Source organism: Zingiber officinale, chromosome 4B, assembly GCF_018446385.1.
Source record: "Zingiber officinale cultivar Zhangliang chromosome 4B, Zo_v1.1, whole genome shotgun sequence".
NCBI classification, from domain to species: Eukaryota; Viridiplantae; Streptophyta; class Magnoliopsida; order Zingiberales; family Zingiberaceae; genus Zingiber; species Zingiber officinale.
In genome coordinates this window covers 107,923,557-107,936,192 of record NC_055993.1, presented here as the reverse complement: position 1 = coordinate 107,936,192, position 12,636 = coordinate 107,923,557, and the positions used below count along the sequence as shown (strand labels likewise).

The 12,636-nt window shown below is 33.4% G+C and overlaps 1 protein-coding gene across 1 annotated transcript; it reads left to right on the top strand.

Annotated features, from left to right (window-relative positions):
- Positions 1–8,294: 8,294 nt before the first annotated feature.
- On the top strand, positions 8,295–12,014 carry LOC121975973 (transcription factor Pur-alpha 1-like). Its single transcript, XM_042527923.1, has 5 exons — positions 8,295–8,793; positions 8,879–8,926; positions 11,046–11,189; positions 11,280–11,525; positions 11,603–12,014. The coding sequence occupies exons 1-5, from the start codon at positions 8,530–8,532 to the stop codon at positions 11,753–11,755; spliced, it is 855 nt and encodes a 284-aa protein (XP_042383857.1). The 5' UTR covers positions 8,295–8,529; the 3' UTR covers positions 11,756–12,014.
- Positions 12,015–12,636: the final 622 nt, after the last annotated feature.

Sequence of the window (12,636 nt, the reverse complement as noted above, 5' to 3'; positions counted from 1 at the left end):
TAGTAGCTAGACTTGTATCCGGTAATGCACTATATGTCACTACATAAGCACACAATGTAAAAACAAAAGGACATAATCATAAATGCATAACAGGTAAAAGTATGAGTATACTACGGGTATCAAGCAGTGACATACCAAGCAGATATAAACATAACTATTACTACTAGTTATAACCTACTAAGCATATCAAAATGAAAATATCAAAAAAATAAGTCAAAGGTACCCGTCTTTATACATAGATCGTGTTAAATCAATCACATGTCAAGACACTCGCTTCGAATCGAAGTCCTGCAATTACATAATGTATTTAGCGAATACATATGTAGCAAATAGCTAAATAAAATTCTTAACCTAATTAGGAAAAACCCTAATCGAAATAATTAAGCTAATTCATGAATCTAATTAGGTTTAACTCAATCCACAATTCTTTCACTTCAATCCTACTCATGAGTTAATCAATTTAATCATGGTCATCTTCTAAGATCAATACACACTTAATTCATCCACAACAATTCAATGATCCTAACATCAACCATGCATCCATCTAAATCAATCAACTACCAAATAACCACCATGAATCAAACCAAATTCACCCAAGCTGTATACTTTGTTGTTAATTTGTCGATGGAGCACCCACTGCCGGAAATTATGGTCGAAGCTAGATAAAACTGATGATCTCCAAATCAAGCATCCTAGATCAAGATCAACACATCCACATTTAAGCATTAACCCCAAATCCAAATCCATAAATGTTAAACAAGAACCCTACCTTCCATTGATCTCTAGGTTCTGTTGGTATCACTAATACCTGCAAATATTCTAGCTGGGATAGGGATCCCTGATCCAGATCAGTGAAGAGGAAGAAAGACTCGGCACCCGGATGCTAGGCACGACGATGGAGTATCTGTGCCGGTGCAGCAACGACGTCGGGATCGAGAGGGCGGTAGCGCTAGAGTGGAGCTAGGGCAGGGCTTCGAGTAGCCAAGAGGCCTTGACAGTGGTGAGGCAAGCTGGAGGAGAAGACTCCCATCGACGGTGAGCTCGTGGGCAGCCGACGATCAGGCAATGGTAGGCGAGCGAGTGATGCCAAGAGGTTTCTAGCGATCAGGCGCCAACGGTCTGGGCGATCGACGATTGGGGCTCATCGATGGCGGAGCCCGATGGTCAGCAGCAATGAGCGATCGGGAGAGGTGGCGAGTGAGGGAGAAGAGAAGGGAATCGGAAATGAGGAGGGAGCCGGAGGGATTCGGCGAGATTGGGGAAGGAAGAAGAATTAGGATCAGCACAAGGACCCGTGAGGGAGAGAATAAGGAACTCGGGAGAATGATATTAGGAAACTTAGGTATTAGGTTTATATACTTAGGTTTACTTTCATTAAACCCTAAGTTGATTTTCCAATCAACTTCCACTTAATTGGGTATCCCAAACGGGCTTTCTCCTTGCCTATAAATTCATTCCATCAATATACGCTATATGAGTCTAAAAAAATTCTCAAAAAATTCCTTAAATTTCTAAAAAAAATCTGTTAAGGTTATTCGCTCATTGAACCTTATTATATTATTATTATTTTGTTCGATATTTTACATATATCCACATCCTTATCCCCATCTCTAATTATGTTTAATTGGGGAATTCCTATCTCCGACTCCACGGGGATTAAATTCTTATCCCCGCTTCTTATCTTCGAAAACAAATCAAAAAGGATATTCATCCTCACTTCTCATTTAACATTTACCGAACTAATCGAAGAATCCATATCCTTGTTCCCATCCCCCTCTCTCATTGTGTCGTTTCGGGGCGAATTTAGGGATGAGGATAACATCCTCATACTCGCTCCCATTCAAATGCGGGGGTTTAAAAAATCCCCAAACCCGAACCCATGCTCAAAAATACTCTCCAAACCCGTTCTCATTTTGGATTTTCCTCACGGGACCTTGAACCTATGGGGAAAATTGTTATCTCTAATGTGTCTGCAGTAGATGAGCCGCTAAAGTGACGGTTTTATCTTTGATGCAATAGTTGATAGGGCAATATGGCCCTTCGAGACACAATATGATGGTAAAAGATATGATGAACTTCTATACAACAAGAGTTCAAAACTCACGCGAGGCACCTTATATTTTCACAGTGTTTGGGATGACTCATGATACTGGGTCATGCGCTAAAATTCATCTATGCTTCTTGTATTTACTCTGATGATCAATAGAATCAGATCGGTCACATCCAAGATTAATTGATTTAAAGAGTTAGAAATCTGGATTAATAAAAAAAAAATTATAGGACAAAATGGATTGGTTGGGTCAAGTTAGCTATGTGGATCGATTAAGTTGGATTGGGTTAGTGATCTAGTTAAGTAATATGGTTTGTCAAACTAGTTAAGTTATGAGAATAGATGAAGAATAGGTAAGGCAGTGTTGGGTAAAACTTCTTAGAAGCACTTGAAGTGCTTCTAACTAGCTAGAAGTATTTGTGAATGCTAACTTTAACTTCTATAATTTTTAACCAAAAGCTATGAGCAAGTTTGTGTTACTTTTTTTATACTTCTGTTTTTTTTCTGCATGCATGCATAAGTTGTTATATTCTACGTTTGCATGCATGCATGCATGCATAATTACAATTTTACATTTCAATCCTATTTTATTAGAAGTATTATTTAAAATAATATTTTACATTTTATATAATTTTTGTTTCTAGAATTTTGTTATACATATTTTTTTAATATATTTATGCAAAATTTGTCATTTTTATATTTTGTTTTTATTAATATTATATATATTTTCAAGCATTTTATAAAAACATAAATTAATTTTGATATAATATTTAAAATATAATAGTTATTATATAAATATATTGTTAATGATGTATCACAATTTAGATAATTAAAAAAATTAATTTTATACAATTTAAGAATATTATTATCATTTAACTAAAAATTAAGTTTAAAAGCTTATTCTCTAGACATTCAAATTTTACATTGTCAGCTTTTAGTAGAGCTCTCAGAGGGGTTGACTCATGGCAGGGCGGGTCGACTCATGACGGGCCAATCATTTGGCGGGGCGGGTCGGGCCGTCAACTTGGCGGGTTGGAAAATTTTCAACCCAACCCAATCCAAGGCGAGTCGTGGGTTTGGCAGACCAACCCGCGGACCTATCAAATTTTTAAAAAAAAATTAAAAAAAAATAGTTCATATCTTCAATATTTTACTTCTAAAATATTTTATCAATCAAATGTATTCATAAACAAGTATTTTAAATATAAATGGACATAAACAAGTACTTATATTGGGTCAAAAGTACTATTTTTTTTAAATTATAACAAAGAAGGATAATAAATTGGCATAAAATTGTGCAACGAAGAGGAATAGTAATTAGGACTCCTGACTGTGCGTCGAGCAGTTTAGATCAGTGGTACCCCTGACTGTGCGTTCGTAAACGAATCAAATAAGAAGGTCATCTACTTTTAAGAAGGTCATCTAGTTTGGGTACACACACCAAGCTCTTCATTGTGCATAATGTATGCTTCAGATTTATCCCATAAATGAATCAAATAAGAAGGTCATCTACTTTTAAGATTAATCGACTTTGTGTGCATATATATTTCTGTAACTTTTGTCTATCACACTCAACTTCACAAGTATGAGTTTTTCCTAATTATTATTCCTCTCAACGAAGAAGATAATGAAATGCTACAATTTAACTCTTGGTATTCTCGTAGTTGCAGCATTAACTACTGATATAAACTGCTTACATGTGTTTCTCAACGCGCGGGTCAACCCAAGCCCATCGCGGGCTAACCCGCACGGGTCGCGGGCCTAGACGGGTCGGCCCGCGACGGACTTGGGTTGATAAAATTCCAATCTAACCCGCTTAAATTATTTGACAAGGCGGATCAACCCGACAAGTCTAACCTAAATTGACGACTCTAACTTTTAGCTTATATTTTTTAAATAGTCTATACTTTAACTTCTCACCAACTTTAAAATAATCTATATAAGAATTACTTTTAAATAAGTAAAAATTCTCCAAGACACTCTTTAAGTTAATGACTTAATTAAATTTAGTAGATTAGGTGAATTAAATGACTATTTCAATGAGTAAACCAATCAAACAATAATTTTATTGGGTTGTTTTAAACGAAGAGCTGCTTTTCCCACCTCTTCTAATATCCTCACCTCCTAGTCCCATTTAATTTTTTTTATCTTTATACCCTTTCCTGATTCTCACATTCACGTTTTTTTTAAGTTTTGTTTGGTTTTATTTTTTTAATTAGTTTTTTATCCATTTTATTTTTTTTTAATAATTTACTTTTTTTATTATATGTTTATATTCTTTTATTTATTGTTTAGTTATAGATTTTAGAAATTATTATTTGTAAAAAATTTTGAAAGTATAAAAATTTAAAAAAAAAAGGTGTAGTATAGACGGTGGACGCACTCCTGAGATTTACCCACCATACGGATCTACATTTTAAAAGTATAAAAATATGGATCAAAATAAAATTTATATACATGAAACGAATAAAAATATTAACAATTAATAGTAAATACATTTATACCTTACGAATTAAAAGAGATAAAATAGAATTATCAAAATTAACAAGATCAAGGGAAAATTTACATATGCAGTCCCCATTGGTAAACAAATCTTTGCATGCAGTCCCCATCCATGAAAATTTTTGTTTCACTCCCCAATGAAACATATTTACCTAATTGCCCATGATATTTTTAGGTACAAAAAGTCCAAAAATCAGTATAAATCATCTTAAATTCAGTATATTAAATTAGAATCTAATATATTTTCTATCAAATTGAGTACGCTTCTTTTTTCACCTCAAAATATACTCAATTTTAATTTAATGTGCTGAATTTAATAGTAATTATACTCATTTTTAGACTATTGTATCAAAAAATATGAGGGTTAATTTCGATAGAAAATATACTAGATCTTAGTATAGAATACTAGATTATAGTGTAAAGTGCTGAATTTAATAAGAATTATACTTATTTTCAGACTTTTTATACCTAAAAAATAAGAGGGACAATTTTGATAGAAAATATACTCGATTTTTAATATAAAGTACTGACTTTAAGAAGAATTATACTCATTTTTTGACTTTTTTTACACAATTTTGGACTTTTGTACCTAAAAAATCTGAGGGGCAATTTAGGTATCAATATTTGCATGAGGGAGTTGAAACAAGTAATACTTTGCATGCAGGGAGTGGAAACAAAGTTTTTTGGACATGGGGATTGCATGCAAAGTTAACATTGTGATTGGGGATTTTTCTCTAATTTACCGCCAGATGAAATTACCAAATCAAATAATATTAGTATTTAGATTATTTTAATAATTCTGTTACCAAATGAAATTACCGTCAGAGATGAGGATGTTAAGGTGGATGTGTGGGCATACGAAGATGGACAAAATAAGAAATGAGAGCATTAGAGAGAAAGTCGGAGTTGCATCTATTGAGAAAAAACTCCGAGAGACACGTTTAAGATGGTACGGACATGTACTTAGACGACCAATAAATGCTCCAGTTAGGCGATGTGAAACTATGATAAACATGCATATCAAACGAGGAAGAGGAAGACCAAAAAAGACTTGGTTAGCAACAATAAAACAAGATAAAATTTATTTAAATATAGATGATGATATAATAGGAGATAGAGCTCAATGGCGTAAAAGGATTCATACAGCCGACCCTACCTAGTGGGAAAATGCTTGGTTGTTGTTGTTGTTGTGTGCTATAATTAAGAATAATTCTGTTATAATTAAGAATAATTTTGTTATTTATTAATTGGTCAATTGACCAAATAATTACTTTTTGAACATTATATATTATATTGCCCTTATGGTAAATATCAATGAATAATAGATTTTATTGTTCTCATATTATTTCTTGCTCTCTCCCTATTCTTCTTCTCACATGGTATCAGAGTCATCTCTTTTTTATCTTCCCTCAATTTCTTGAGGCGGAGATCCTATAAACGACGAATTTTAAATTTTTCCCTCAGACCTCTTCTTTTCTCCTACGTGTTTTAATTTTCTTATTCTTCTCTACTTTTCAGAATAAACGAAAAATACTTATTTTCTTCCGCTGCCAACCCCTTTGCTTCTCTTTCCTCTTCCTTAATCTCTATTTTTTCCGTCTCCGTGGTTTTTCTCCACTGTCACCGGACAAGTTAATTTTTACTTTAGATGTCAAATACTCGACGACATCAAAGAGGCGAAAAGCAAAGCTCAGACCGATATCAGATTTGTCACATCGTTGGTCATACTGAAAATATATGCCCTAAAAGACTTGATTGGTCTTGGGTAAAATGTCAAATTTGTCTTGGAATTGGACATTTTGGTATTTAATGTCCTAGTCCATTTGACTCAAATTTCATTGATGGTCTTACAGCCTCAAGACAATCATCTATTTTGGTATTTAATGTCCTAGTCTATTTGACTCAAATTTCATTGATGGTCTTACAGCTTCAAGACAATCATCTATTTCACAAGTATATCCTAAAGTCTTTTGTCTGTGCCTACTTGTGGTAAAACCCCTGAGTTTTCATCTACTGATTGGTATATTGACACTGGAGCAACTTATCATGTCACATCAGATTATAATATCCTTACAGACGTAATGCCATATTATGACTCAGATACGGTGCAAGTAGGCGATGGTTCAAGTTTGCAAATTGCTAATCTTGGAAACACATAGGTTCATTTATCTAATCAAACTTTTTACATGCGCAATGTCTTTCATGTTCCATCTATCACTAAAAATTTACTTTCCACATGTTAGTTTTGTCTTGATAACAATGTCATTTTTGAGTTTCATCATAATCATTATCTTACAAAGGATAGAGGAACAAATGCTATTGTGTTTTATGGGAGAATCAAAAATGGCCTCTACTGTCTTCAGAGTTCTTCAATCAAAGCTTTTGTTGGTGAATGCACAAATAAACTAGCTTGATATGCTCAACTTAGTCATCCTTCCCTTCATATTGTCCAGTCAATCATCAATAGGTATGATTTACCTACTTCTATTACCTCCTCTCCATCTCATTCATGTAAGTCATGTATGAAATCTAAAAGTCATAAGCTACATTTCTCTTCATCTGATCATGCTTCTATTTTTTCACTTGAAATAATTCATTCTGATGTTTGGGGCCTTGCACCTATTTTGTCTAATCAAGGTTTTCAATTTTAATCAATTTAAAGGAGAGGTTTTGGCATGTGTCAAGGGTTGGAAGGAGGGTAATTTAAAGGGAAATGAGTGTTTTGACATCTATTAAGGATCGGAGGGTTGGTAATATAAAGGGAGGGGAGGTTCTGACATATGTCAGTTGAAGAGTGTGTAATTTAAAGATACTGAGAGATTCTGACATGTCTCATGTGTCAAGAGTTGGAGGGAGGTAATTTTAAGGAAAGAGAGATTTTGACATGTGTTAAGAGTTAGATGAGGATAATTTAAATGTTGAATTAGGAAAGTAATTTCAAGGAAGAGAAAGATTCACTATGTTAAAAATTATATAAAAAAAAATAAAAAAATTTGATAAAAATAATAAACAAAATTGATTTAAAAAATAAAATTAAATAAAAATTAAATAAAATTGGGAAAAATACGACTATAAAATAAAAATGATCAAAAAATAATAAATAAAATTGATTAAAAATAAAACTAAATAAAATTTTAAAAAAAATTATAAGTAAAGAAGTTAGGAGTATAAAGGTTATTTATATGGGAGACAAAATCTGAAAAGGGAGGGAGGCTGTGTAGGAGGGTGGGAGAAGAAATTTATAAAATTAAATAAAACTAAAAAAATATATAAGTATTGATGACAAAAATAATAAACATAATTAATTAAAAAATAAAAAATAAATAAAAATTATATAGAATTAAAAAATAATAAATAAAATTAATTTAAAAATTAAATAAAATTTAAAAATATATAAGTATTGATGAAAAAATAATAAATAAAATTAATTTAAAATAAAAATAAATAAAAAAACAAAAAAATCAAAGAAAAAAAAAGGATAGAAATGGTATTTGACAGGGAGAGAGAGAGAACGGGACAAATGGACCATTTAAGTAAAATTACTTGAAAGAATTAATAAAAAAAACATAAATCAAATTATTTCACTTGTGTCATTCTATTATTATTGCAATTAAGAGGAATAAAAAACATGGAACTGGTTGGAATTTCTTCTGTAGACTATATTCTATTTTCTAATTCTATTTTTCCATTGGATCTGAACAGAATCCGAACCCGTTAAGAAAGGAGTTTGGTGAGGAAGGTCACTGTGTCCGTGTTGGAATACGATTAGGTCAAAGCGTTCTCGCTCCGAACACCGAACCAGCCACCTGTTCCGTCTTCTGATCCCTGATTCCTCCCTCGGCCTCTTTCCTTTCTGCATCGATTCCTTCCAAATTTAGGTTTTTTTCCTCCATCCAACATGTCAACGCATCGTGTGGTGGGGTTGATTTGATCGAATCTCGGAGAGGTTGCAATTGGGGGGCGGTGTGAGGGGGGCGATGGAGGGCGGAACTGGCGGCGGCGGCGGCGGAGACGTGGAGTTGGTCTCCAAGACGCTGCAGTTCGAGCACAAGCTCTTTTACTTCGATCTGAAGGAGAACCCAAGGGGAAGGTACTTGAAGATTTCTGAAAAGACATCGGCCACTAGGTCGACAATCATCGTCCCCGTCGATGGCATCGTCTGGTTCCTCGAGTTATTTGGATACTACATCAGCACTGACGAGCAGGACGTCTTCAGCAAGGAGCTTAAGCTCGATTCCAAGGTTTTGTCTTTCCTTTCTCCTCTTCGTTTTCGAAGGTTGGGTTTGAATAATTTAACCGATGGCTATCTCGTTGTTCCTTGGGAAGGCATTCTATTTTGACATTGGGGAGAATAAAAGAGGCCGTTTTTTGAAGGTACGTATGTGCTACGAAATCTCTTACTTTATTTTGGTATCTACCAATCAAGTTTATAAAAGAAGGCGGAACAGGTAATTGACTTCCTCCGTTGACCTATTTGTTTTTTTTTTAAGATTAGCAATGATTGACTAAGCTTTGATTACTCTAAATTTTGTGCTGAATTTATTGGTTGGAGATTTTCATAAATGACAAGTTTGGGCTGATAGATGGCTTAAGGTTTAGACCAATCGGCCTTCAAGTATTTATTACTAATCAGTTTGATATGTGTGAAGATTCTTAAATTGAGCATGGGCCAGTGAGTTAGGACAATTGACAAAATTATTGTTTTGTGATAAGAATATTTAATTTTTGGTCTTTCATGAATGGACATATTTATAGCCACATCATATGATAATTAATGTTCGTAACAAATGGAACAAAGATAACTGCACTAATGATTGTGCTTTATAATTAAAGTGAACTACGGCATGCTATAACATATTGACATATTTATAGCTACTGATTTTTGCTTACATATTTTGCATAAGTTGATGCAAAGAAACAATTTAAATGGAGAGTTAGGTTGGGTTTTTATAAAATGAATTGGATAATAAAATAACCTTTGTCTATTTATTACAAAAAAGAGGATAAGCAATTTTACAAGGAGAAGATGGGACCCTTAGGTTCTTCTATATGGATCATTGTTAGATAAAGTATTTACAAATTAAATCAGCACACATATTGGCGATTGGTTTACAATGACCATTTTAGCAATGTTTTTAAAAAAGTATTGTAGGAAGCCACATATTCAATTTGCCTATGTGTTTGCAGCAAGCAACCATATTGCTGCTTATAGCATATTTGTCTCGCATATGTGGTTGGCTTTAGCACGCTGGATAAATTGTTGTATGCAGGCCATGTATCCTTATGTGTATGCATGAGACTTCAAAAGTTGAAAGATTTCAAACTTTTGGGTTGAATCAAATCAAATAAAAATTCAAATTATTACATGTGCTCGCTCCTTCCCAAATAATTAAAACTTTTATGATGTTTTTTCTCCTCATAGATATTATTTGTTCCTGTGATTGTGAAACATTTTATTTACCTTTCATTTAGTAACCTTTAAGTATTTAGTTACACTTTTTTTTGGTACTGGTAAATTATATGCACATTATATATTCATCAGCTATTCTACATTGTTTTTTTTAATACAGAATTATGCATTGTATAGATTGGCTAAACATATTTTATTGTATATATGGTTGATTTTTTTCACTTATGTTAATGAATTAGAATAGGTTAACTGCCTTCCACTTGTATTGTGTTTTCTGAACTTGTGATTGATTGTTGAGGCTAGTCAGTTAAGAATGTTCCTGGAGGAACTGGTTAATTTGTAACTTGAGTATTGGCTAAACTAGACAAGTATAATCAGCCTTGAACTCAATTTAATTTGTCTGATTAGAAATCAACACAGATGCATCTGCGATCCATGGCATAAGCTGATGGTAACACTTAAGTTGCTTCAGTGTCGATTAACTATTGAGTTGACTTTTACATTATTGAATGACATTTTAGAAATTAATAAACTGTCCGTTGAGGGAATGAGAAAAAAAAAGCCTGTTGCTTTTAAGTACTATACTTTCTCCATGAAGTTAATTTTGGCATTTGGGAGTTTCTGTATAATTTAATTTCTGGATGCGTGTTTATATTAGTGAGTTAGAACTATCTTCATGTTACACAAACTTCACACTAGATCATCTTCTGATAACTAATCTGGATTATTAAATACTAAAAATTGTGAGCTAGTACAGTATAAAATACAATGCATTTCATTAAAATTGCATACTTTTGTTTGTTATACCTCAGAGACTATACTCATCGTCCCAGGTGAAAAATCATTTCTAGTTATAAAGTCAGCCATCGAGCTGAGGTACCATATGTAGCTCTTATTGGTCCTTTCACTTATACAAAAAATAAGGAAAAACACATATACCAATGAGCTTTTATTTATCATCTGTCATACTCATCACTCATGGTCAACCAGGAAAGATCATAAATGGTAGTTAAAGTTTGCAATTTTAGTCTAAGATTATATTTTCATGGACTATTGGAACTGACAGAATTTGTTGTTATATAGATATCAGAGTCATCTGTTAATAGGAACCGGAGTACAATCATTGTTCCCGCTGGGAGTTCGGGTGAAGAAGGATGGGCAGCCTTTAGGAATGTGTTACAAGACATACATGAAGAGGTCTCGCGACTTTTCATGGTTGCAAACCAGGTGAAAGTTTGAACTACTGTGCCCAGCTTCATGGACGGATCTTACTAGTAATTTTTTTTTTTTTCGTTCTCCTTTATTGCAACACAACAGCAGCAACATATGGAACCTCCTGAGCGACTCTCAGGTCTTTCAGATGATGTTGGTGCGGGATTCATTTCAGGGCACAGCACTAACTCAGCATCTGGCTCCGAATTGAATGTTGAGCGCCTCGTAGATATGCATGCACATGACGATATTGGAGGTATGGGGATGTCTAAAGTAATTAGGGTCGATCAGAAGAGGTTCTTCTTTGATTTGGGAAGCAACAATAGAGGTCATTTCTTGAGGATATCTGAGGTAAAATAATGAGGAACAAACTGATATTAATTTAATTTTCCTGCACATGTATAAACCTAACTTCTTCCTCATTGCAGGTTACTGGGGCTGATCGCTCATCGATCATCCTCCCTCTCTCTGGTCTGAAGCAGTTCCATGAAATGGTAGGCCATTTCGGTGAGATAACAAAGGACAGACTCGAAGGAATGGCCAGCGCAAATGTCCGGACACTGGAGCCATCGCAGAGATGATTGGGCTTGCTCAATTTGAATCTCTGGTGAACTTCGGCCTTGCTGTTTCTATATTTGATATGCTTTCTTATTGTTTTATGGTGAACAATAATCGTTTTCTATGTTCCGATGTGGGGGAGGGATAGACGGTTGTAAAACCTTTCTTAAGCGAAGAATAATGTAGGTCAAGATTGTAGCATGTATGTCAGTCCGAGCAGCAAAACTGATGTTTGCGCGTCTCTAGTCAATAATCTCAATGATTGGTGTTATTCCTACAAAACTTTTGCATCAGCTCTGTTTCTTATTGTACTGTCTAATCAGTGTCTTGAATCTCTTGTAATGGGTCGGCATTGAGCTTTATGTTTTGACTGAATGAATGGTGTGTCGGGGCAGACATTACGACGATAGTTCTGTTACTAGATACCAAAAAGTTTGTGATAGTTGAAGCAATGTGGTTCCAAAATGAGGTATTTCAGGCTCATGATGAAGTAATGAAAAAGTCCAACATTTGCTTGCTTTTATACTGCTTTGGGATATTCTAATTATTGAAATTTTAGTTAAAATTATAATCATATTGAAATAAGAATAATTTTAGGGATGAAATATTTTATAATATTCTTTTAAAATAGGAAACCATTTCATTTTTTAAATTATAAACTACTTCATTGAATCATGTGTTATTCAAGCAGGGTCGATTGATTTTATAAGTGTTTTTATTCATTTTAAATTTTTAAAAAATATTTATAAGTTTAATAAGAATTTTATTGATGATGATTAATTTATTCATAATTTTTATTTATAAATATTGATAAAATCGACACATATAAATAAATTTATTTATTTAATTTAATAAATTATTAACATTTTTTTATTTTTTTTAATTAGCACTATATATCTGATCC